This window comes from Trichechus manatus, unplaced genomic scaffold (assembly GCF_000243295.1).
Source record: "Trichechus manatus latirostris isolate Lorelei unplaced genomic scaffold, TriManLat1.0 scaffold00167, whole genome shotgun sequence".
NCBI classification, from domain to species: Eukaryota; Metazoa; Chordata; class Mammalia; order Sirenia; family Trichechidae; genus Trichechus; species Trichechus manatus.
Genome location: NW_004444103.1, coordinates 3,198,945 through 3,225,694, shown reverse-complemented (window position 1 = coordinate 3,225,694; position 26,750 = coordinate 3,198,945). Strand labels below are relative to the sequence as shown.

At 38.3% G+C, this 26,750-nt stretch overlaps 1 protein-coding gene across 5 annotated transcripts in view; it reads right to left on the bottom strand.

The window, feature by feature from the left end:
- The window catches only part of FAM3C (FAM3 metabolism regulating signaling molecule C), a 50,561-nt gene that overhangs the window by 6,871 nt on the left and 16,940 nt on the right, over nt 1-26,750 (bottom strand). For 2 of the 5 annotated variants that reach the window (XM_004386542.2, XM_023740908.1), the window contains 5 exons: nt 20,051-20,080; nt 19,244-19,367; nt 7,500-7,558; nt 6,245-6,295; nt 4,060-4,144 (listed from right to left, as the gene is read on the bottom strand). In XM_004386542.2, the coding sequence (XP_004386599.1) occupies nt 4,060-4,144; nt 6,245-6,295; nt 7,500-7,558; nt 19,244-19,367; nt 20,051-20,080 (349 nt within the window). Of the gene's footprint in view, nt 1-4,020; nt 5,647-6,244; nt 6,296-7,499; nt 7,559-19,243; nt 19,368-20,050; nt 20,081-26,750 lie in introns of those variants that run through there. The other 3 variants (XR_002825644.1, XR_002825643.1, XM_023740907.1) reach the window with 3 other exon arrangements.

Below are 26,750 nucleotides of genomic sequence, written 5' to 3'. Positions count from 1 at the left end.
TACTTCAGTCTTTTCTGTTTATCATGATGTTGCTTATTGATCCTGTTGTGAAGATTTTTGTTTTCTTTATGTTGAAGTATAATCCATACTGAAGACTATACTAGTCTTTGATCTTCATCAGTAAGTGCTTCAAGTCCTCTTCCGTTTCAGCAAGGAAGGTTGTGTCATCTGCATATCACAAGTTGTTAATGAGTCTTCCTCTAATCCTGATGTCACGTTCTTCTTCATATAGTCCAGTCTCTCGGATTATTTGCTTAGCATACAGATTGCATAAGTATGGTGATGGGACACACCCCTGACGCACACCTTTCCTGATTCAAAACCATGCAGTATCTCCTTGTTCTGTTCGAAAGACTGCTTCTTGGTCTATGGACAGGTTCCTCATGAGCACAATTAAATGTTCTGGAATTCCCATTCTTCACAATGTCATCCATAATTTGTTATGATCCAGAGTCGAATGCCTTTGCACAGTCAAACACAGGTAAACATCTTTCTTGTATTTCCTGCTTTCAGCCAAGATCCATCTGACATTAGCAATGATATCCCTCGTTCCACTTCGTCTTCTGAATCCAGCTTAAATTTCTGGCAGTTCCCTGTCTGTGTGCTGCTGCAACCGCTCTGGATTACAACAAAGACAATCTATGAGCATTAAGAAGAAGTAAAGGGTAGGGGGAGGGAGGAGGAAGTGAAGCCAGGTTACCACCATTTCAGTTATTTCTGCTGTTGAAGAGATTTTGGGCAGTAGATCAGGGAACTATAATTATTAGCATAGTCCATGAATTTCAAGTGAGCATCTGATAGTCTTAGAACATACCCTCTATGAATAAAAGAATAAAGCAGCAGCTGGATGGTATGCCTCTTAGGGTTCACTGGCAGCTGTCTGAATAGTAGTATCTGCAGTTGGTTAGCAGATAGAATCACTTGGAGGAAGACTCTAGCAGGGTGGCACCCTGACCTTGGTAAACATTTTTATCAATGACTCAGGTGTAAAAATGACTTTGGAGAGAGTCAAAGTCTAGATTATGGAGCGCTCATAGGACAAATGTCAGAATCAAGACCAAGTGGGCCAAAATCAGCAAAATTAAATTTAACAAGGATAATTGTAATATAAAGTTCTCCATTTAGATTAAACAAAATCAAGTTCTGAATGGGGAGTGAGACCTCTCTTGGCAGTGGTTTTTTAGGGAAAAAAAAAAAAGTCTGAGATCAGATGAAAAGATCTGAGAATTTAACTTGACCAAAACCTCATGAGCCAAAAATGTTATGTGACTGTTTAAAGAAAACTAATACAATACTAGCCTGCATGAATATTCAAAGAAATATAATATCTAAAACATGGTAAGCTCGCATCTCCATGGTACCCTGTACTGGCCAGACCACATCTGGAACATTGTGTTCAATTTGGGGCCACTTATTTTCAGACAGACAATAATCACTGAGAGAACGCCCAAGGAAATGCAGCCAGGAGGGTAAAACAACCTAGAAACCTAGCATGATAAAAGGTTATAACAGCCATGCAGATTGAGCTCTGAAAGGAGGAAAGCTAAAGAGAAACGCCAATTAGCTTCAGGCACTTGAGGTATCAGATGAGAGGGAAACACATTTACTATTCTGTTGTTTCTCTTATTCAAATGAAGGATTATCTGGTAGAATTTAGACAAAGATCACCTTCAGAACACAACATTTATTTTAAAATAGTTCTTTTGTTTCAAATAGACAAATGGCAAGGGTTCCAGCACCTTTAGGAGGTAAGGAGTTCGGGGAGGTATTCAGAGACGTTCCAAAGCAATCTTGCCGTGGCTGGGACGCTGGATCGTGACCTTTAAGGTCTCTCCTTACTCGGAGACATTCACATATAAACCTTGCACGTAGCCATGAAGTTAACAAGCCATAGAGCATTCGCTCCAAAAGGAGGAATATAATAGCAAAATTTAGCTTGCTCATTCAAATTATTATAAAAAAGACAAACCAAACCTGTTGCCGACGAGTCGATTCCAACTCATAGTGACCCTACAGGGCAGAGCAGAACTGCCCCATAGTTTCCAAGGGATGCCTGGTGGATTCGAACTGCAGGCCTTTTGGTTAGCAGACGTCGCTCTTAACCACTATGCCACCAGGCATCATTACACTCTCCACTAAACAAGCAAAAAACAAACTTGCTCCATAGATACATAAAATACTTATAAGATGAGAAACGGTTAATATGCTTATTATATAAAAGGGTTCTTACAAATTAATATGAGTGAGCCTGAATGGTCAAAAGACAATTTACAAAAGAAAAGGCCAAAACAATTTGTTGGAAGAATATTTAATGATATGGTAAAATACTCATCACATAAACAAGCTGAAAAATTATGCTATATATACTACCATTCCAAATTTGTAAAATGAAGAAAATATGTGTATTAAGAAGTCTGGCGATGGAAACTAAAATATTTTCAATGGTTATCTCTAGGCAATGAAATGAGCTATGTAACTTGTTCTCTTCTTTGAGTTTTTCTATACACGCAGTTCTGAGGTTACAAATGTCTGACTTATGTCCCACTTGCGTACAATCCATAGCTGTAGAACACACAGTTACAAACCAACCCCCGTAAAGACTATTATATTAAAAATTTGAGGTACATACAATGGTTCGTAATAACAAAGCATCAAAACATTATTATTATTACCATACTATTATGCTAAAGATGTTTTAGTATATCTGGAAGTGTTTCTTTAACATACCTAACTGTTTCAACTTGTGTACAAATTCAACTTAAAGACAGATTTAGGAATGGAACTCATTCATAATTTGGGGACTGCCTGTACTTTCCAAATTTTGATAATATACACAAATTTAAGATAAAAGGCTATACAACTATCATCTACTAGACTTTATGAAAAATATATCATACCTATATACATCCCAGACAATTAATTTCACTTTTAGGAATTTACCCTAAGGACATAATCAAAGATGCAAAATATGTTATGTAAATTTTCATCACAATGTTATTTATAACATGAAAAACACTGATAATAATAGGGGAACATTTAAATAAAGGTAGAGTCATGATGAACTGCTGATGAGTCATAAGAAATGCTACTGAATAATATTAACATCAGGGAAAAACAATTTAAGGGTAAGAGACAATAAAAGAAAATATAAAAACTTCATATACAATGTGATTCTAATTTCACAACAATGCATGATATATGTTATGGATTGAATTGTGTCCCCCAAAAATATGTGTTGTAAATCCTAACCTTTATACCTGGAAAGGAGCCCTGGTGGCGCAGTGGTTAAGTGCTTGGCTGCTAACCGAAGGTCAGGGGTTCGACCCTACCAGCTGCTCCATGGGAAAAAAATGTGGCAGTCTGCTTCCGTAAAGATTTATAGCCTTGGAAACCCTGTGGGGCAGTTCTACTTTGTCCTATAAAAAACCAAAAACCAAACTTGTTGCAGCTGAGTCAATTCCGACTCATAGCAACCCTATAGCTGCAATTGACTGGACAGCAATGGTTTTAGTTTTGGGTTATCTATACCTGTGGTCATAATCCCATTTGGGAATGGGTTTTCTTTGCTATGTTAACGAGGCAATATTCAAGTAGGGTATGTTTTAAATCAATCTCTTTCTGAGATATAAAAGTAGATTAAGCAAGCAGCAAGGAAACAGATGGGGGAAGACAGATGCCAGGCCACATGAAAGAAACCTCCAAGGAACCAAGAAACAGGAGCTGAGAAGAGACAAGGACCCTCCCCTAAAGCCTACAGAGAAAGCCTTCCCTTAGAGCCGACGGCCTAAATTTGGACTTCTAGCCACCTAAACTCTGAGAAAATAAATTTCTGTTTGTTAAAGCCACTCACCTGTGGTATTTCTGCTACAGCAGCACTAGATAACTAAGACACTATATAACTGCATGGAAAAATCAGAAGGAAACAAACTAAAAATGCTAATAGTGGATATCTGGTAGTCACTTTGCTATATTTTACAAGTTTTTTCAATGAAAATGTATTGCTTTTGTAATTATAAATCATAGCTCCAAAACATTGCATAATGTTTTAAGTTTACATACTTGGTTGCTCCATCATCATACGTTCCCATTAAGACTATTGTTCCATCTTGTATGGACTTCAGAAACTCAATAAATGGTGCCACGTCTGAAGAAAAAGAAAGGGTTGAGGGCTTTTTTTTAATGACTAAGTAACCATCTCAATCTATAAATTATGATTTATTAATCAATAATTTCTAATGTGGAATAGTCAAAACTGGAGACATCTTATGTAATGGTTTAAAAAAAACTGTCAAGTTTACCCCTTACGGTGATTTCACCATCAACTCACAATGTCCTAACCCTGATTCACCCTGTATGTTCTTTTGCATTAATATTTCAAGGGCTAAATGACTTACAATGAAAAGTAAGAAATTCAGAGATCTCTCAGACATGAATAATTGGGACTATGGAAAGCCTGATTCTGGGGTCCAGGAGTAAGCTACAGAGGACAGGAGAAAGGCTTATGGATTCCCTGGGTGTATATAAAATTGTTATCAGTACTTTTCTACAAAGAAGATATACTGCTTTTATCAAATTATCACAGGGATCTGTAATTCTTAAAAATTATATAAATATGTATGTGCACACCAACACAGATTTAAGGGGTCTTCTGGGCATACCTACTTGCTATGAGCTGAGGTAAAGAATCCAGGTTAGGGTATCACTAAAGTCAAAGTAATTATGGCAGGTATCAAACTTATGAACCACTTCATCCAGTGTATCAAGATCCCCAAAATAAACTACTTCCGTGGCTACAAGCTGGTGGATGCCAACTGAGGATGCAGAAAGGTCAGGTGCGAAACATCATTTTACATCTTGAGCTCTTTACAATGACAGGTTTCCTTATAGCCTCCAAATCTACTATTACTTGAATGTTGGGCTACTTTGATGAACTCCATTTCTTTCCACAGCAAATCTCCGGAAGATTTTCTCTAAGTTATTCTATGTCATAACAATAGCATTTTTAAATCAGAAAAAAATGTCACAAGGTAGCTAACAAATCATTTTGATTCAAATGCAAAGATAACAGTACAACTGCAACTATTGCTTAAGTAGCAGAGTGTTAACTATTTCTTAAGTAGCAGTGTTTTTAAGCAGCAATTTAACCTCCATGCAATGGGGGTGTGGGAAAGATTTCAGGGCTTCCCGTCACATTATTGATTTCAACAGGAGTGTTTCTGTAGTAAGTTTTGGTAAAACCAATTATGCCTTTACTTTCTGAAATTGATGGTAGCATTTTAGTTTACACAGCTTTGATAGGTATGAAAGGTTCTCCTACTCTCAATTACAAAATAATACATGAAATTTTATTAAAAGCTGAAGAAATGCTAGAAAAGCAGAATTTTCTGAAAATTCTTAACATGAATCTCAGAAAGCCAAATAGCTGTAGTTGCTAGGGAATATTGAAAGGGGCTAGAAAGGTGCAGGGGAGATTGCTGTACTGGTAAATTTCCAAAACTAACAACTTAGAGAAGAATCGAAAGATAAAGCAGTGTTGGCTTTCCTTCAGAGGAGGAAGGAAGCCCTTTCTTTCCGGCAGTATTCTTCTTCTGGGTGCCAGGTTCTTGTCTCTGCCTGATGGGGACTTCTCCACAGTTCCCTGAGGGACTTCCAAAAACATAAAGGGAAAACATCTATGGACTGCTCTAAGTTTAAAGAACTGGAAAGAAAATTCCATCTATTTTAATAATTAGCCATATGTCACAAGGTGAAGTGGGATAACAGAATTATTCCTTTCCTCAAACCTGACAGTTGATTGTGTATGCTGAATGCTCCTAGATTTTATTTCTGAGATTGAAAAAATCACATGTAAAGAAATCAATTCAATTAAAAGTGTTTAAATAAGTTTTTCTAGTCTTCAAATTATTTATCCTTTTGAATTTCAGACAAAAACTCAAAGGAGCCCAAAGCTCCTTGCTTACAAAGTTAGCTACCTAGTTTCACCAAGCTTAAAATTAGTTGTCCTGCAGAAAACAGGATACACTTTTAAACCTCAATTTTTATATGACTGTCCTCAATTACACACCATAATCAATTTTTCTAACAAAACTAAAGTATATACAATATGACCAATCACTAAAATATAGCTGGGCATTTGGTGAAAAGTTAAGAGTACATTATTCTGTCATTAATGGACTACATTATGTTGAGGTAATTAAGAAGTCAGTGCTAGCAGCTGAATAGTTTACATGTTATTCCCACTTACCTCCTCCCCACATGTCAAAATATTTAGTGTCTAATACTTCTCCGGTTTTTCCTGAAAGAGATTAAGTTCATATCAAATTGTATAACTGAAATATACTATACACTGTATAAGAAAAATGATCTTATCCATCAATTGATGGGAATTCATTAGCACAGAAGAAATTATTTTGAGAGAAGCACTTAAAATTTGAATCGTATTCATCCGAAGTATATTTTTAAAGGATAATCTGTGGATGCCCCGTAGGACTGTGTCGCTAACCTTTTAAGCCAAGAGTGGCAAACAGAAGTTCACTACTGATTGCCGACCAGTCTACTTAAAAGTGAGATATTTTTCATCTTTATGTGTTAACCATCTTCCCTCATTTAAGAATTACCCAAAAATACCCTCATGAAAAAAAATCTCCTTGAATCAGACATTTTCTATCATTAAAGCTAACTTTTTAAAAAATATATATTTTACATTTATTTCCCTTTTAAAGTGTATTTTTTCGCTATCAATAGACAGATACAGAATCTTTTAACTAACAAAATGAAGAAAGTAGAAACATAAAAATTTGCTTCTTGAGAAAGAAGTAAAAAGTATTTTCCTGCCCTATGAAGCAGGTAAGGTGGCTGGTGGTTTCTAACCACCCTATGCAGCTCACAGGTCACTGCACCAGAACAGAGAGGATTAGCATGCAACTAGACCTCACTTCACAGGTTCAGACTTTCAGATGTGACTTTGCTAGAACACCCACAGAATTCAGTGAACTAACTTACACCAACAAAGCTAAGAGAATAGTGTGGAGAGAAGTGAAATTACAATAAATTCTTACACAGGCTTTCCTAGGCTGTAATCTTTATGGGAACAGATTGCCAGGTCTTTTCTCCCATGGAGCCACTGGTGGGTTGGAACCACTGACCTTTTGGTTAGCAGCCAAGCACTTAGCCATTCTGCCACCAGGGCTCCTTTCATATTACATCAGGACTCCAAAATTTGCAACAAGAATTCATCAATTTAATGTTAGATTGGTTATTTCCTGACAATTGCATGGGAGGCTCTCCATGCAAGAAGCTGAGATGCTTCTGAGAAAATATGCTATAAATACTTGGACGCCGAGCCTCCATCTATAAGTTTTTTGTTAGTTCACTAGTTTTTGAGGAGGGGAGGGCTTCAGTGTCAAGCATGGCATTTTCCAATCTGATCCCTTCCTTGATAATTATTTTGGGCACGTGAATATTCACCGACTACACCAAGTTAAAATAATTATTCTTACCATTTGCCAAGGCAACATTGATCCCTCTTCCAACATTATTCTTAACACCACTCATTAAACTGAAGGGGAAAAAGTTGAGAGAAATTTAGAATTCGGTATTTCATATGAACATATAGCACAGAAATAAAGTCATGTCAAAAAAACCTAGTTAGGTGTCTTATGTATACCCACTGCCTTTAGCACTACAGAGGAAGTGAAAAGGTCTCTACTAAGTCGGGAGGAATTGACTGGATGGCAACTGGTTTGTTTTTTGTTTTATTTTGTTTTTGTTACTAAGTAAGAGAAGACAGACTAATACTGAATAATTTTAATACAATCTCCTTAAAAAGATTTCACACATAGAATATATATATTAAAAAGTATTAGGGCAGAAACACAAACTAGTACTTGATGCTCTGCATCACATCACGAAATACTATTTTAAAAATCCTTACAACATATGGACACACTGTATCTAACCACAGTCACTTATACCATTATATCTGACGCAATCAACAGCCAGTAACAGCTCACAAAACATTACACAGATATAAGTGTTGTAGTTATTTGCCATCAAGTTGGTGCCGACTCATGGCGACTCTGTACGACAGAACGAGACATTGCCCGGTCTTGTGCCATCCTCACAATTGTTGTTATGCTTGAGCCCACTGTTGCAGCCACCGTGTCAATCCATCTTGTTGCAGGTCTTCCTCTTTTTCGCTGGCCCTCTACTTTACCAAGCATTATGTCCTTTTCCAGGGACTGATCCCTCTTGATAATATGTCCAAAGTACATGAGATAAAGTCTTGCCATCCTTGCGTCTAAGGAGCATTCTGGTTGTACTTCTTCCAAGACAGATTTGTTTGTTCTTTTGGCAGTCCACGGTATAGTCAATATTCTTCACCAACACCACAATTCAAAGGCATCAATTCTTCTTCGGCCTTCCTTATTCATCGTCCACCTTTTGCATCCATATGAGGCAACTGAAAATACCATGGCTTGGGTCAGGCACACCTTAGTTTTCAAGGTGACATCTTTGTTTTTCAACACTTTAAAGAGGTCTTTTGCAGCAAATTTGCCCAATGCAATGCATCTTTTGATTTCTTGACTGCTGCTTCCGTGGGTTTTGATTGTGGATCCAAGTAAAATGAATCCCTTGACAACATCAACCTTTTCTCCATTTGTCATAATGTTGCTTATTGGTCCAGTAGTGAGGATTTTTGTTTTCTTTATGTTGACGTGTAATCCATACTGAAGGCTGTGGTCTTTGATGTTTATCAGTAAGTGCTTCAAGTTCTCTTCACTTTCAGCAAGTAAGTTTGTGTCATCTGCATAACGCAGGTAATTAATGAGTCTTCCTCCAATCCTGATGCACCATTCTTCTTCACATAGTCCAGCTTCTTGGATTATTTGCTCAGCATACAGACTGAATAGGTATGGTGAAAGGATACAACCCTTACCACATCTTTCCTGACTTTAAAACACGCAGTATCCCCTTCTTCTGTTCGAACAACTGCCTCTTGATCTATGTATAGGTTCCTCATGAGCACAATTAAGTGTTCTGGAATTCCCATTCTTTGCAATGTTATCCATAACCTGTTATGATCTACACAGTCGAATGCCTTTGCATAGTCAATAAAACACAGGTAAACATTTTTCTGGTATTCTCTGCTTTCAACCGGGATCCATCTGACATCAGCAATGATATCCCTCATTCCACATCCTCTTCTGAATCTGCCTTGAATTTCTGGCAGGTCCCTGTTGATATACTGCTGCAGCCACTTTTGAAAGATCTTCAGCAGAATTTTACTTGCGTGTGATAATTAATGATATTGTTTGATAATTTCCTCATTCTGTTGGATCACCTTTATTTAGAATGGGCACAAATATGGATCTCTTCCAGTCGGTTGGCCAGATAGCTTGTGTCTTCCAAATGTCTTGGCACAGACGAGTGAGCACTTCTAGTGCTGTATTCATCTGTTGAAACATCTCAATCGGTGTTTCTGTCAGTTCCTGGAGGCTTGTTTATGCCAATGCCTTCAGTGCAGCTTGGACTTCTTCCTTCAATACCATCAGTTCCTGATCATATGCTACCCCCTGAAATGGCTGAATGTCAACCAATTTTTTTTTGGTATAGTGACTCTGTGTATTCCTTCCATCTTCTTTTAATGCCTCCTGAGTCATTTAATACTTTCCCTATAGAATTCTTCAATATTGCAACTCGAGGCTTGAATTTTTTCTTCAGTTCTTTCAGCTTAAGAAATGCTGAGCATGTTCTTCCCTTTTGATTTTCTAACTCCAGGTCTTTGCACATGTCATTATAATACTTTACTTTGTCTTCTCTAGCCGCCCTTTGAAATCTTCTATTCAGTTCTTTTACATCATCATTTCTTCCTTTTGCTTTAGCTACTCTACATTCAACAGCAAGTTTCAGAGTCTCTTCTGACATCCATTTTGGTCTTTTCTTTCTTCCCTGCCTTTGTAATGACCTCTTGCTTTCTTCATGTATGATGTCCTTGATGTCATTCCACAACTCGGCTGTTCTTTGGTCATTAGTGTTTAATGCGTCATATCTATCCTTGAGATGGTCTCTAAATTCAGGTAGGATATACTCAAGGTTGTACTTTGGCTCTCGTGGATTTGTTCTAATTTTCTTCAGTTTTAACTTGAACTTCCATTCGAGCAATTAATGCTCTGCTCCATAGTCGGCCCCTGGCCTTGTTCTGACTTATGATATTAAGCTTTTCCATCTTCTCTTTCCACATATGTAGTCGATTTGATTCCTGTGTATTCTGTCTGGTGAGGTCATGTGAATGGTCGCCAATTTATGTTGGTTAAAAAAGATATTTACAATGAAGAAGTTGTTGGTCTTTCAAAATTCTATCATGAGATCTCTGGCAACATTTCTATCATCAATCCTTCTTGTTTGTCTCCAACTTTTGCATTCCAATCACCAGTAATTATCAATACATCCTGATTGCATGTTGGATCGATTTTGGACTGCAGAAGTTGGTAAAAATCTTCCATTTCTTCATCTTTGGCCTTAGTGGTTGGTGCATAAATTTGAATAATAGTCATATTAACTGGTCTTCCTTGTAGGCATATGGATATTATCCTATCACTGACAGCGTTGTACTTCAGGATAGATCTTGAAATGTTCTTTCTGATAATGAATGCAACACCATTCCTCTTCAATTTGTCATTCCCGGCAGAATATAAAATGCTACTGTGAAATGGAAGATACCAGTGAACCAGCTGCTCAGCTCACTATATTATCAGTTAAGTTTGTTCAATTAGAACTATTAAACTAAACTAAAATAGTGTGCACCTTTAACTGTAAAAATAGTAATAATCCCAGTGGTGTGCTGTTAAATGTTTAACAACCAGTTTCAGGTTGGGGGAGGGAGGAGTACGCACAGTGGTACGAATACACATGTATCCATACACTGATACATACGTACACTGAGGAATGAAGTTTTTAATTCTCATGGAATCCAGATCCATGGAGGCTGAAATGACCCACCCAAACTATTGCCCTGAGGTAATCTCTGAATCTTAAACCTTGAGAAAACTGGTTTCCTGAAAGTCATCTTTAAGTCAAACTATAGTAAAAGAATGTTTGCCTTGGGCATTCTGCTCTTTTAAAGAATTATCTATGTGTAATTTCAAGGACAGAAACTCCAAAGGTCAGACTAGAAGCTACGTTTTAGGGTAAATCAGTAATTATCAGAACTATTCTTCAAGAAAATGTTGCATGTTGTCAGTTATTATGTAAACACTATCTTGGCTCTGTTTCCACGGCAATGTGTAATTGTTGGAAAAGTTGCCCCAATTTGCAAACTGTGTATTAAATAAATTTCAATCAATTTCTATTATTGGCTTAATATTATTTTTGTTTTAACAACATACAAATATATATACATATATACATGTATCAATGATGTAAGGCGTCTTTCCTGAATCAGATAAATTTTCAAATACCAGAAGACTATTTCCTAATTTTTTTGTGCTAGTCAAAATGTAATAGCTAGAGATATGACACACTTATAAGTTTAATCTGCATCATTAACACTTTCTCTCTCCCTCACTTTAAGTCTAGACCTCAAGTTAGCCTTTTTCTGTAAAGAGACAGATAATAAACATCAAGGGAGCAACCACTGAAAAAGCTATACAAAGAGATAAACTCAAAAACACTATAAATAAATCAAAAGAAAACTCTAAAAAATGTTCATGGAAGAAACACGGAAGAAAGGAACAAAAGAAAAATAGCCACAGAAAGGAATGAAGTACTGATACACACGAAAACATGCATGAACACTGAAAACATGGTAAGTGAAAAAAGCCAGTCTAAAAGAAAGGGGAAAAAAAAAAAAAAAACCACACGTGTATGATTCCATGTATAAGAAATGTCCAGAACAGGCAAATCTACAGGGGCTCAAAGTAGATTAGTGGCTGCTTAAGGCTGGTGAGGACTGGGGGATAGGAGGACAATTGGTTAAAGGTATAGAGTTTTTTTTGCGGGGGGGTCACGAAAATGTTCTAAACTGACTGTGGTGATGGCTGCATATATCTATGATTGCATATACTTTGAAGTGTATACATATGTACTGTGAACTGTATACTTCGAATGAATCACATAGAACACTTCAGTTCTCCCCAAACAGATATGTAAGTTTAACACAATTCCTACCAAAATCTCAGAAAAAAATTTTTTTATAGATACAAGCAAGATTATTCTAAAATGTATATGGGAAATGCAAAGGAACTAGAATAGCTAAAACAATTCTGAAAAAGAATAAAAGGAGGAAAATCATTCTACCCCATTTCAAGATTTATTCTACAGATAGTGTAATCAAGAGTGCGCAGTGTTAGTGGAGAGGAAGACACATTGGTCAATGGAAGGAACAGCTAACTCGGAAATGGACCAGTGGAAATATGGCCAACTAACTTCCGAAAAAGTGCAAAAACAATTCAATGGAAGAAGGATAGTCATTTCAACAGACGGTGCTGGAGCAATTAAATAACCACAGGCCAAAAAAATGAACCTCCACCTAAATCTGGATCCTTGTTTAAAAATTAACTCAGAATAGATCACAGATTTAAACATAGCATGTAAAGCTATAACACATCTGGAAGACAACATAGAGGAAATTCTTTGGAACCCGGGGCTTGGTAAAGAGACATGACATCAAATGTATGATCCATTTTAAAAAAGAAAAAACCTCATATTTACTCTGCAGAAGACCCTGGTAAGAGGATGAACAGACAAGCTACTGACCGCAAGAAAGTATCTGCAAACCACATTTCTGACTATAGGACTCTTATCTAGAATATACGAAGAACTTAGAACTCAGCAGCCAAAAACAATTCCAGTTAGAAAATGAACAAAAGAAACAAACAGACACTTCACTGAGAGTGCATACAGATGGCAAACACACATAATCACTAGTCATTGAAGTGTTAGAAAGCAAAGAGATCACTTTGAGGACTAAGGTGCGCCTGACCCAAGCCACGGTGTTTTCAATCACCTTATACGCATGTGAAAGCTGGACAATGAATAAGGAAGACCAAAGAAGAACTGACGCCTTTGAATTACGACGCTGGCAAAGAATACTGAATATACCATGGACTGCTAGAAGAAAGAAAAAATCTGCCTTGGAAGAAGTACAGCCATTAGAGAAAGAAAATTAATGGAGATATCACTGTACAGCTATTAAAACAATTAAAAGTGACAATACTGAGCGCTGGCAAGTATCTCTAATATACTGGTGATGTCAATGTAAAATGGTATACTACGGAACGTGTTTGGTGGTTTCTTACGGAATCAACATATCCTTTCCATATGACCCAACAATTACACTCCTGGGCATTTATCCCAAAGAAGAAAAAATGTATGTCCACACAAAAATCTGTACATGATTGTTCAGAGCTGCTTTATTTGAAGCACAAAAACCCGAAGCCACCAGTCTGTTGTCCCTCAATAACCCAGTGCTGTTGAGTTGATTCTGATTCATAGCAGCCCTACAGGACAGAGAACTGCCCCATATGGTTTCCAAGGCTGTCATCTTTACAGAAGTAGACCGCCACACCCTTCTCTTGCAGACCTTTAGGTTAGCAGCTGAGTGCTTAACCACTGCACTACCAGGGTTCCTTTGTTCCTCAACAGGTTATGGATAAACTGTGGCACCTCTACACCATGGAATATTACTTAGTAATAAAAAGGAACTACTGATACCCACTACCCCTCCGTTAGTTTGTAGTTCTGTGGTGGCTTGCACACTGTCATGATGCTGGAAGCTATGCCACCAGTATTTTAAATACCAGCAGGGTCACACATGGCGGACAGATTTCAGTGAAGCTTTGAGACTAAGACAGACTAAAAAGAAAGGCCTAGTACTCTACTTCCAAAAATTAGCTAATGAAAACCTTATAGATCACAATAAAACACTGTCCGATACAGTGCTGGAAGATAAGCCCCCGAGGTTGGAAGGCACTACACAATTGCTCAACAATGGATTCAAACAGACCAAAGATGACGAAGACAGCCCAGGGCTGGGCAACGTTTCATTCTGTCATACAGAAGGTCAGCAGGAGTCGGAGTCAACTTGAGGGCAACTGACAACAACTTTTACTACAGAAGAACATGGATAGATTTCAAGCACTTCATGCTGAGTGAAAAAAGCCCATCTCAAATGTCACTTACTAGATGACTCTATTTATACAATCCTCTGAAAATGTCAAAATATAATTAAATGCAAACAGTTAATGGCTGCCAAGGGCTAGGGATGCTGAAGGTGAAAGAAATCTTTGTGGTGACTGAAAAACTGTGTATCTTGATTGCTATGCTGGTAACATAATCAACATGTGGTAAAATGACATAGAACTATAATACATATTGTACCAGTGTCAATGCCCTGGTCTGGATATTGTACTGTAATTCTGTCAGATGTAACCGCGGGGAAAACGAGGTAAAGGCTGGTACATGGGGCTTCTCTGTACTATCTCTGCAACTTTCTGTGACTTCCATAATTATTTCACAGTAAAAAGTTAATGAAACATTCTACTCGAAGATGAATTAAAAAAAGTATCGTGTAATCAGGAAAGTTTAAAACTCTGATACGCAAAAGCTTAGAAGCATTAAACTACATATCCCTCAATACTGGCTGCATGTCTCCCTTCAAAATTCCACTTGTCACTCTGTAAAATGTACATATGAGAAAGCACAGACCTTTTAACGTGTGTGCCCAAGACGAGTTGAGAGGTGGCCAACACAAGAGCAAACAAATCTGCTGCACCAAACAGGAGGGTAGTTTTAAAATTAATTTGCTCTGCTCCTTTCATTCATATATGTGAAAAGTAAACTCCATCATTAAGATGTACTAGTTATGATTAACTTGTTAGACTAATAATCAAGTGCCACGGTGTCTTCTCCAAGTAGAGATCCCCTCAGAATGTGATGTTCTGTTCCTAACCTCAAGTGTACAATAGTTCCAAACCACTGCCGTAGAGTTGAATCCCGACTCATCGCGACCCTATAGGACAGAGCAGAACTGCCCCACAGGGTTTCCAAGGAGCGGCTGGTGGATTCCAACTGCCAGCCTTTCGGTTAGTAGCAAAGCTCCTAAACACTGTGACACCAGGGCTCTTTATCTATCATTGTAATAGCTAAGAAACAAAGGTAACAAGAAGCGCAATGACATAGGCCTCCCACAAGAGGGCAGCAGATTATCAATTTTTAAAAACTTCAAACAGAGGAACTCTGTACTTAGCAAATGACCTTCCACTGATGATTTTAAATGTACAAAGGTTAGTCACCCTTACTAACAGGAAGTTGAAATATTTTCTTTTACCCTTCATGAATGTAAAGGTTTCTCCCACCCCCACATCTCCGGGCAAAAATCTAAAGAAATTATATAATCTGTAGATACATTCCACTTCTTCGAATATAGTTTTGTTTCAAATACCTACTACATGTTCTAGTTACTACTCCTAAAATCAGTTTAGCACAGGGTTTGTCAAACCAGACGGTTGTTTTTTATTTTGTTTTTTTCACTACTCATGAGCTTAGGAATAGTTTTTACATTTTTAAATGGTTGATAAGTACTTACATAATATCCTCAATTTTGCCTCTTGGCCCCCACAGCCTAACAAACTTACTGTCTGTCCTTTAAGAAAAAACGAGGGCGCCCTTTGGTGTAAAAAAAAAAAATCTCTCAAAATAGTCTCCTATAAATTCCTGCACCAAACATTAATAAAAGACATGTAATTCACTTTCAAAAGGTAATTATCCCTAATATAAACTTCACAAAATCTAAAGTAAATGAGTATATGCCCCAAATTTTACTTGGATCCACAATTAACACCCACGGAAGCAGCAGTCAGCAGCAGTCGGGAAATCAAATGACGTATTACATTGGGCAAATCTGCTGCAAAAGACCTCTTCAAGTGTTAAAAAGCAAAGATGTCACTATGAGGATTAAGGTGTGCCTGACCCCAGCCATGGTATTTTCAACCACCTCATATGCATGCAAAAAGCTGGACAATGAATAACGAAGACTGAAGAAGAAATGATGCATTTGAACTATGGTGACAGCGAAGAATACTGAATGTACCGTGGACTGCCAGAAGAATGAACAAATCTGTCTTGGAAGAAGTACAGCCAGAATGTTCCTTAGAAGCAAGGATGGCGAGACTTGTCTCACGTACTTTGGACATATTATCATGAGGGACCAGTCCCTGGAGAAGGACATCATGCTTGGTAAAGTAGAAGGTCAGCAAAAAAGAAGAAGACCCTCAACAAGATGGGTTGACACAGTGGCTACAACAACGGGCTCAAGCTTAGCAACGATTGTGAGGATGGTGCAGGATCGGGCAGTATTTTGTTCTGTTGTACAGAGGGTCACTATGAGTCAGAACTGGCTCAATGGCACCTAACAACAAAATGCCTAAAATTGAAGCAATAACTTCGGCATAAGTAAAACTCTATGGGTTCTCTAACACAAAATAAAAAGGGAGGGGCCTACAATTCCTGTTTTATGACACCTGATTTTTATACCTAGAATTTTCTAACTAATGAGAAGTTTGAACTCTATCTAAACCTTCATAATATATCTTGGCTCAATCTACTTGTCCTTAAAACCACTGCCATGATGCTGATCTGAACTATCATCCTTTGTCTCTATCAGTTCACAAACCCGGCTCATCGTAACTGTGAGTGTGACACTTCCTTGCTGTGAAGGGCTGTGTGTGCACTGCAGGATGTTTAGCAGCATCCCTGGCCTCTACTAGTAGCACCTCCAAAGCTGTAACAACCCGAATGTCTCCAGACATGCACAAATGTCCCTTTGAAGGCAAAATTGCCCACACAGAGAACCAACGATCTAGACTAACCGTCTCCAAATTAAGCTGCATGTACTCACAGGATGTGCAAGAAAATATTAAAATTGCTACTTATAAGTTTCTATTATCTACTTACATACTTTGGTGGGTGGACATGCAAAAAAGTCTATTACCAAAAGCGAGGCCATATCAAAATGCCGTGGAAGCAACTGGCAATGGCTTTCCAACTGTTCTTCCTACTCTCTCCACGCCTTCAAGGATTTTACACAGCGGCCAGGTTTTTTTTTGTTTTGTTTTTTCAATATAAATAAAATTGTAACATGCCAGAGTTTAACAACCTTCAACAACTTCTCAATGCACTCAGAAAAAAATCTCAAAACTTTATATGTGTGGCCTACAAGGTCCTGCATGGCCTGGCCCTTTATCGCTTCGCTCCAGCTCTTTCCCATCGTAGGGCATTCAAGCATGCTCTTCCTTCTGTCCAGAATGTTTTTCCTCTACTCTTTGTCTGGCTACCTCCCTTCTTATCCTTCAGCTCTTGGACTAAAGATCACTTTCTTAGAGAGACTCTTCCCTGCCCCTCTGGCTTTAAAGACAGCCACTTCACCTCGCTCACCACCACCTGATTTACCACATCTGCGGTTCTGCTGAGCCTGTCTGTGTAACTATACATGTGCATTTACTTTTTAAGTATCTCTCACCCCTACTAGAGTATAAGTTCCGTGAAAGCAAGGATCATGCTCAATAAATACTTGTTGACTACATGGAATCAAAGGTACTAAGAAAATTCACTCTCTTAAAACCTTTTGTTGGAAAAACTTTCAATATAGAAACAGAACATACTACAAAAGCACTGGACTATGAATCAGTCCCCTCTGTGGAAACTAGATTTCATGATCTGAGGTCTGGCTATAAAATCTTGTCAATTATTTAATCTCTCATGGGAATAGCAGACTGATTCCTGAAATGAGGAGGGACTGGCAGCCTGCCTCAATTCTGTTAGAGGAAATGAAATACAAATACTGAATGACAAGCCCACCACGCTAGGACCACATTCTCTGGCTCCGAGCCCAGTCAGTGCTTATTATACTAGACTCCACTGCTACCTACTCTTTTCTCTTCCTTTTCTTTTTTGACCTATGTAATCTGTGACAAGAAAACCTACTAGTAGAAGAGTGATTTCTTCTTCTTTGCATTAAAACTTTCATGCTTCAAGGGGGCAGAGTAGATATACAAGGACAATCAATCACGGGTCAAGTAATCTAAAAGAACGTTTTCCCCATTATTTAGAATCAAACTTGGGGCTCCTTTAGACAGACAAGATGAAAAGGCAGAATGGGAAAGTTTTAAGTTCATGTGTAGGTTAATATTTAAACTAATGTAAAATCTACAAACTTCTAAAACCTATAAACTTATAAAATCCAAGATCCTCACTATACAACTCAATAAAACAGGACTGTTATAATGAGAAAACAGAAGACAAAAGAATATTAACAATGGATTATCATTAGCTCAAGGGAAAAGAAATGAGTAGGGACCTTAAAAAGCATCTACAGCTCAAGCTCTTAGTTTTACAAGAAAACCGTTGCCCCGAGATGTTATATGACCTTCCCATAGCTAACTGCAAAAGAGGTCACGGTAAAAATTTAAGAGCTTCTATATTAAAACCCATTGCCACTGAGTTGATTCTGACTCATAGCGACCCTATAAGACAGAGGAGAACTGCCCCAGAGGGTTTCCAAGGAGCAGCTGGTAGATTCGAACTGCTGACCAAAATTTTGGTTAGCAGCCGAGCTCTTAACCACTGCGACTGTGACAAGCAGTTCTGTGCCACAAGGGAACTGACACCATCACTGTATCATTTCACACTTCAACAAGCAGCAGTCAAACATTTAAAATGAAAAATGTTGGTCTATAAGATAAAACTTTCATTTTCTAGGGCAGTGCAAACAGGATACTTTGCAATGATGGAAATGCTCTTTCTGTTCAATTCAGCAGCCATGAGCCACACGTGGCTAATGAGCACTTAAAATGTGGCTAGTGGGGCTGAGGAGCTAAACTTTTCATTTTACTCCCTTTAAATGAATTAACTTTCTCCCTACTATTTATAAATCACAATCAAACAGCTGCATGTGTTTAGTGTTGCCATAACAGACAGCGCAGGTCTACAGAATCCACTCCCATGAAATCCTTCGTCTCTACCCAAAACTGGATAAATGCTGTGTTCTTATATCACTCTGTAATGTAAGATATAAGGACTTAAGAAGTGCTTAATTGTGTGTGTGGTGGTGGGGGATCATATAATGAAAATCACTTTCATTTGGCAAAAGCATGCCTAATGCACTTTGAAAAGATCCATTAAATTCGGGTGCAATTCACTAGAACTAAACAGCACACATTATAGTTCCCAGTTGATAAATACTCACACATTGTCTTCCAGGCAAATTTTTGGGCCCACCACGTTGGCTGCTCCACTTGCCATTTTAAAAGCAAAATGCTTCTCAGGGCAAGCTTTTGAGATGCCACATTTGTATCTTGGAGGCTTAGTAGCTTTGGAAGAAAAAAAAAGGATTCTTTTTTAGAAAAGAATATTAATAGGTCCTATAATCAATTTGTTTCATCTCTTAACCACCTGAGGGTATTATGTAAAACATCAAGATATACATCTTAAAATACATGCTGGAATTTTTCCCCCCTGCAGGTTTCAAAGAACCTCAAAAAAAAAAAAAAAAGAGAACCTCCTGGGAAACAAGCTAATGACTGACGAAAATGGGTCAAATGATATGACCTTGACTAGGTAAATACATTTCATCTAATTATTTTTCAGTTTTTAAAATTTAGGATGAGGAGAGGTTTTGAATTGTTACTTTACATTTTCAGTCCATTTACGACCAACAAACATATACCTTCAGAACTAGAAAAAAGCTTGCCATATTGCTGACTACCTGCCCATGTACCAGTTCTAACTAGGAATTCTCCTTTTAATCCTCCATGTCTTTCTTTACTTTTAATCCTAGAGCTAACAGATGCTAATGAAACAAGATAGTCACTATGAATAAATGCCCAGTCTTCTGGGCTGTCCAATCAAATAGTGTCCTTATAACTTTAAAAAGTCATTTATAAATGGATTGTGCTCACACTGAATTACATACATTGTTAGAATACAAGTTCTCATAGACCTAGGATAAGACAGAAAAAATCATCTGCAAAATATTTGGAGATGAACTACTTACAGCGGGCAGCTGTGTCCAATGCTGACCTTGCTAAGAAAAAAAAAAAAAGTTATCTTTGTTAGATGGAGGAAGGCTACTGGCAAGGATCAACTTTTTAAACATACTTAGAGCTTCTAATCCAAAACCTGTGGCTGTTGAGTCGATTCCGACTCATGATAGGCCTATGAAAATAAAAATGTTTGAATTACTGCTCAGTATACAATACATAAAACACGAACATTGCTCTAGAGAAAATGAGAAAGTAACTTCAGTATAATTCTCTATTAACAATTATGTAGATTAATTATGGAGGGTAATATTTTATTACTGATAGAACAGTTCATGTTTATCTTTACACTTGGTTTTTACTTTTAGTTATTATAAATTTAAATCCCAACTGGAAAGCTACTCTACAAACTTAAATTATTATCAGTACGTACTTGGTGACAACTAGAGTGTTTAAAAAGTTGCTGTTGCTGCTGTATGGCAGGTATATATGCATATAAAGCCCCAGAGATAGAGATATACATATACATATCTTAGTAACTAGGTTGGGAGATTTTTCAGGGGGACGAGAGGTTAATTTCTTTAAAATAAAAATGTATCGGGTATAATAAAAAATAATTATGGTTATTACTAAGAGTTTTATAATTTATCAAGTTCAAAGAAGCCAGAATCTTCCGGTCAAATCTTAACTTGAATGTAGTAGAACTGAAAATGGCCACCTATCACAATTACCTTCTGTCATGGATTGAATTGTCTCCCTCAAATCTATGTGTTTAAATCTTAACCCCTATGCCTGTAGTTACAATCTCATTTGGGAATGGATTTTCTTTGCTGTGTTAAGAGGCTGTATCAGTGCAGGCTGTGTTTTAAGCCAATCACCTCTGAGATATAAAAAGAGCAGATCAGGCACAGAGAAGTAAGCAGAGATGTGGGAGAACAGATGCCATGTCACGTGAAGATCACCAGAGCCAAGGAACAGAAGCTGAAGAGACAAGGACCTTCCCCTAGAGCCTACAGACAAAGTCTTCCCTTAGAGCCGGCACCCTAAATTCAGACTTCTAGCCTCCTAAACAATGAGAAAATAAGTTTCTGTTGGTTAAAGCCACCCACTTGTATTTCTGTTATAGCAGTACTATAACATGACACCTTCGGAGTGTTTTACAAGCACTAGCACTTGATCCCAGCTCAGAAGATTAGAATTCAGATCATCAAGTACTGTGGACAGCCATTTCCGGACTGGGGTAATAGGTATGTAGTGTGATAAACGTTCAGCCAGTTGTCTGGCTATAAATAGTCACTTAGCTTTTAGTTCAACACTATTTTAGATAATTGAGCATTTCCTATGAGTTCAATACCCAAACTGGGGGACAGAGTTAAAGCTGAAAAAGCTATTACATAAATGTTTAAAAGGAGAAAAATAGCTAAGTAAATTATGATTCATTAACTCAATAGAGCACTCAGAATATACAGCACCATTAAAAGTCATAAAACTCAAAACCAAACCCACTGCCGTCAAGTCCATTCCGACTCATAGTGACCCTACAGGACAGAGTAGAACTGCCCCATAGGGTTTCCAAGGAGCGGCTGGTGGATTCAAACTGCCAACCTCTGGTTAGCAGTCAAGCTCTTAACCACTATGCCACCAAGGCTCCAAAAGTCATAAAGGCAATGTAAAACCATGGAAATCATTTATGAACTGCATGGAATAAGGCAGAAAACAAACTGCACCCATACCATAACCATAACTACTACAAATATTGGTAGATAAAGACAAAGACATGAAGGAAACAAAAAAAATGATCAACTGATAAATTAATGTGCTGTGATGACTTAGGGCCTGTCCTCTCAAATTCCTTAATTATGTCATTTTTGTAATAAATAAAAGGGGAAAATAATTAAAGAGACATCTGGTCCATTAGAAATGAGAAAACGAAAAGCTTCATAGGATGTTGTTGTTGCTGGGCATTAGCAAGTCAATTCCTACACATAGAGAGACCCTACGAGACAAAGCAGAACTACCCCATAGGGTTTTCTTGGCTCTAATCTCTACAGAAGCAGATCACCAGATCTTTCTCCCATGGAACCACTAGATGCGTTTGAAAGGCCAACTTTTCAGTAGCAGCCGAGCACTTAATAGTTGCACCACCAGGGCTCCTTTGCTAGATAGGACGGACTTGCTCAAATTCTGCAACCAGTGATGAGCAGCACAAGGACGACCTGTAAAACCTGTTGCCGTCAAGTCGATTCTGACTCATAGCAACCCTACAGGACAGAGTTGAACTGCCCTATAGGGTTTCCAAGGAGCGCCTGGTGGATTCGAACTGCCGACCTTTTGGTTAGCAGCCACAGCACTTAACCATTATGCCACCAGAGTTTCCAGCACAAGGACTAGAAATTCTCAATTTCACTTTGTCCTAAACAAAAACATACCTGGCTCAGGTGTGAAGGCTCTTACAAAGGAACTTTTGTTAAAATTAGAAATTTTGGTACACATAACTAACGGTAACAAGATATGGGAACGACAGTGGGATAACAGGGTTAAAGCTCATTCACACATGCTGGACACTACTGGACACTATTATCAAGTCATTTAGGCATGTATCACTGATTTGATCATCATCCCTTATTTAAAGATAAAGAAACTGAGGACAGAGAGGTTTATTAATTTGATTTGTTCTGTCATAATTAGTAATTGGCAGGGCTAATTTTCAAAGCCACATCTCATTCTAGCACCCAGACTCTGATTGTATCACCCCAGAAAATGGCAATCTCTGAGGTCTTATACGATCACATGTACAGAAATAGCTAGTCTTTTTAGAAGTATGAAGCCAGGATAGAACCTTTTAGCACCAGGATAGATGCCATGAAGCTTTCAGAACCCCTCTAGCTGCAAAGTGGGAGCCCTGGTGGCAGAGTGATTAACAGCTTGGTTGCTAACCAAAAGGTCAAGAGTTCGAATCCACTCGCCGCTCCCTGGAAATCCTATGGGGCAGTTCTACTCTGTCCTACAAGGTCACTATGAGTTGGAATTGACTTGACAGCACAGAACAACAGCTGCAAAGTGGAGTACAGACTGCACGAGGGGTCAAGGTTAAAGGCAGGAGTCCACAAGGGCAAAGATACTGCTGAAGTCATCCTGGTAAGAAAGGGCAGCAGCTCAAACAAAGGAGAGACTGTGGGTTTGAAAGAAGCAGACAAATTCAGAGCAACTAAGGAAGCCACACTGAGTGGAGCTGGGAATTGACTAGATGTAGTAGCTGAGGGAAAGAAAGAAATCAAGGATATCTCTCAGGCATTTGGTTTAGAAGCATTCACTGATTCAGTCGCATGAGCCAGTGAACAAAAACACGTCTCTTGCCCTCAAGATATTTATAATCTAGTGAGGAGATGGGGTGGGGGATGGATGATGAGTTGGGCTTTGGACCTGTTGATTTTAAAATACTTAGAGATGATCTAAGTGGAAAAGTCTAGAGACCAGCTGTAAATGAGATCTGGGATGAAGATATAAACTGGAAAGTTAGTAAATGGATGAGGGCACCCAGGGAGAGGATTTAAAGGAGATTCCAAGAGATATGAATAATCTCATAACGATCAGAGGAAGGTCACAGTGAGGTGTGGAGTTTTTCTACAGCACTCACACCTGATCCAGCCCAGGAGATTTAAATTCAGTGGAGAAACCCTGGTAGTACAGTGGTTAAGAGTTCAGCTGTTAACCAAAAGGTCAGCAGTTTGAATTCACCAGGCACTCCTTGGAAACTCTATGGGGCAGTTCCACCCTGTCCTACAGGGTCGCTATGAGTTGGAATTGACTCAACAGCAATTTTTTTTTTTTTTAAAGCAAAGGGAGGTAGAAGGAAAACCAGGCATAAGCGTCTAAAATGGTCAAACTAGTTTGCTCGTAAAATTTAAAAGATGTAAAAAAAAGTAAATGCTATTCAAACCAAAAGTAGTTTACTGACGCAGGGATGAGGACAGGGGTAGGGGAGTGAGAAAGATGGGTCGGGAACCCTAAGTGCCATTTTAGGAGTTACTTGTTTTCTCCATGACTCAGGTCACTGATGTTCATGAGTTTGAAGGGAATCGCCCCGGCAGTGGTGAGACAGGCAGATGGCAAAGAGGAAGCAGAGGTTAGGCTGTCACTGTGATGTTCACAGAGGCATCCAGACTAGAGATGAAGATCCCAACTAGAACAAGATGGGGGGACGGAGGATGGAGACAGACACAAGTGGCGTTACTGGGGTGGAATCACAGACTGCATGTGGGCAATGATATACCAGACTGTGGCCTCACCCAGCCTCCACTTCACATTTCTGTCAGAAGACAGTGGGCTTTGCCCAGAGTAGCTCTGTATGTACTAATGGCTGCATTGCCTCCCTTCTCTCATTGTCATACCAAAGATCCTCCTTTTCCTGTCTGTTCAATCTCTTCCCATTGATTCGTCATTCACCATATGGACAAGTGAACATTTCTCCATTACTTAAAAAAAAAAAAAAAAATCCATTGTCGTTGAGTCAATTCCAACTCATAGCAACCCTACAGGACAGAGTTGACTGTCCCATAGGGTTTCCAAGACTGCAATCTTTATGGAAGCAGACTGCCACATCATTCTTCTGTACAGCAGCTGGTGGGTTTGAACTGCGGACCTTTTGGTTAGCGGCCAAACACTACTTTGAAAAAGGAAAAAAAATGTTCAACTTGCTTCTTCCTTAGGCTGCCTTACCCATAATCTTCCCTTACCATCAACATTTCTGAGAAGCAGCAGCTATCCACACTGTTCCTATGGCAACAATGAAGAGCCCTCAGTTCCTGCAATGTGGTTCCTGCCTCATCATTCATCTGAAACCAGCTACGCTCTCAAAACGCCATCAGTGAGTTTGGCTAATCTATAAAAACCCAGGTTGGCCGCTTTGTCGTAATACAAGTATAAAGAGCAGAACAAGCAAAGTCTCGCTATATTTTGCGATAATCACTCTATGTTTGACCCTGGACACTGCACTTTAAGATGGGTGCTGAAAAACAGTCCAAGAGGAGAATAACCAGCAAAGGAGAATGAATGAGAGAAGGAATTCTATAACTTGAAAAGATGAAAACTTGTAAAAAGAAGGCCTGAGAGGTAATGACTGCAATTTAACTGAGAGATCGTTAATGTGGAAGAGTCTAGGAGGCAGAAGCAAGACCAATGGATTGAAAGTCAGTGCAATACAAAGAAGTAACTTTGAGTGGTTATTGAAAAACAAAAAAACTGAAAATGTTTATATAGAAATTGATGGCTACGTGTCAGATTCTGTGGTGCATGGATAGTAACATCAGGGCCATCTAGGAGCTTGTTAGAAATGAAACACTGAATCAGAATCTGCAGTTACTGAGATTGCCTGGTGATTTCTTTGACATCAAAGTTTAGTTTGAGAACACTGGTTTAAGGGACTCTTGAAATTATATGTGAGAGGTAGTGAATTAGGCCCCTGGTATTTGTTCCAAGTATTAATTTATGGAAAACAGAACTCACTATTCCAGACATGTCAAAGTTCTTTCATCCAATTTCAGCCTATCAAGTCAAAATATTATTTCTAGTTTTCAGTCTCAACTTGGACATTTAATTTTTTAATATTGTAAACAAAGCTTCAGCCAAAGTGAATCCAATGTAAGTACGAGGATCTATGAAGGATACCAATAGCTTCTCTAGCTTTCAATAATAAAGGCCTGCAGACAATGGTCTCCAGAAGAGATTCAGAATTAATTGTATAGAGCCTTAGTTAAATATAAATGATTATTCTCCACTTTTAATATGCATTCTTCATTCTCATAATGGCAAGAAAAATGCACATTTGGCTCTCAATCACTTATTGAGATTCAATAAGGCATTCATACACAACCATCTAAAACAGCTTACATGTAATTGGTTTCTGTGGAAACATTTCAAATTTTAACTGGTTTTATTAACTTAAGGATTTTGTTAAAAATTGATTTAAGATAGCTTACACTCACAATATAGCAAGATTCAATAAATGGGTAAAAAGAAAAATGTGGCAGAGGGTAGAAAAGTAAGATGGGTTTCTTTGGTTAGTTTCTAAAATGCATTATTGTGACGGCTAACCTTTTGCTAACAGAGAACTAGATATGGCGCCAAGTCTTCTAGCAACCAACTCAAATATGTAAGCAATTTAAGCTTAGGGGTGTGATATCTTCTAGAATGTACATTTAGTGTGTTATGATTAATGCCCCTAAACGTGGATAAAATAGACCCTGTAAAATATGTTTAAAATGTTGAACAAAAGATGCATGCTTTATACTAACTTCTAAGACCTATTACATATTTTAGAATGATTTAATGAATCACATTGATATAATTAAATTTCTTTTTCTAGAAAACTCCATACAGCCCTGCTGGCGTAGTGGTTAAAATTTTGGCTGCTAACCAAAAGGTCAGCAGTTTGAATCCACCAGCCACTCCTTGGAAACCCTATGGGGCAATTCTATTCTGTCCTACAGGGTCGCTATCAGTCAGAATCAACTTGACGGCAACAGGTTTTCTATACAGACTGAACAGCAGACTGACTCACTGTTGATAACTGGTAAAAATTTAAAGACAACCACATAAAAAATGAGAGTTAAGAGAGACCAGATTTACTGGCCTAAAGGAGACTGGAGAAACCTCGAGAGTATGGCCCCCAGACACCCTTTTAGCTCAGTGGTGAAGTTACCTCCGAGGTTCACT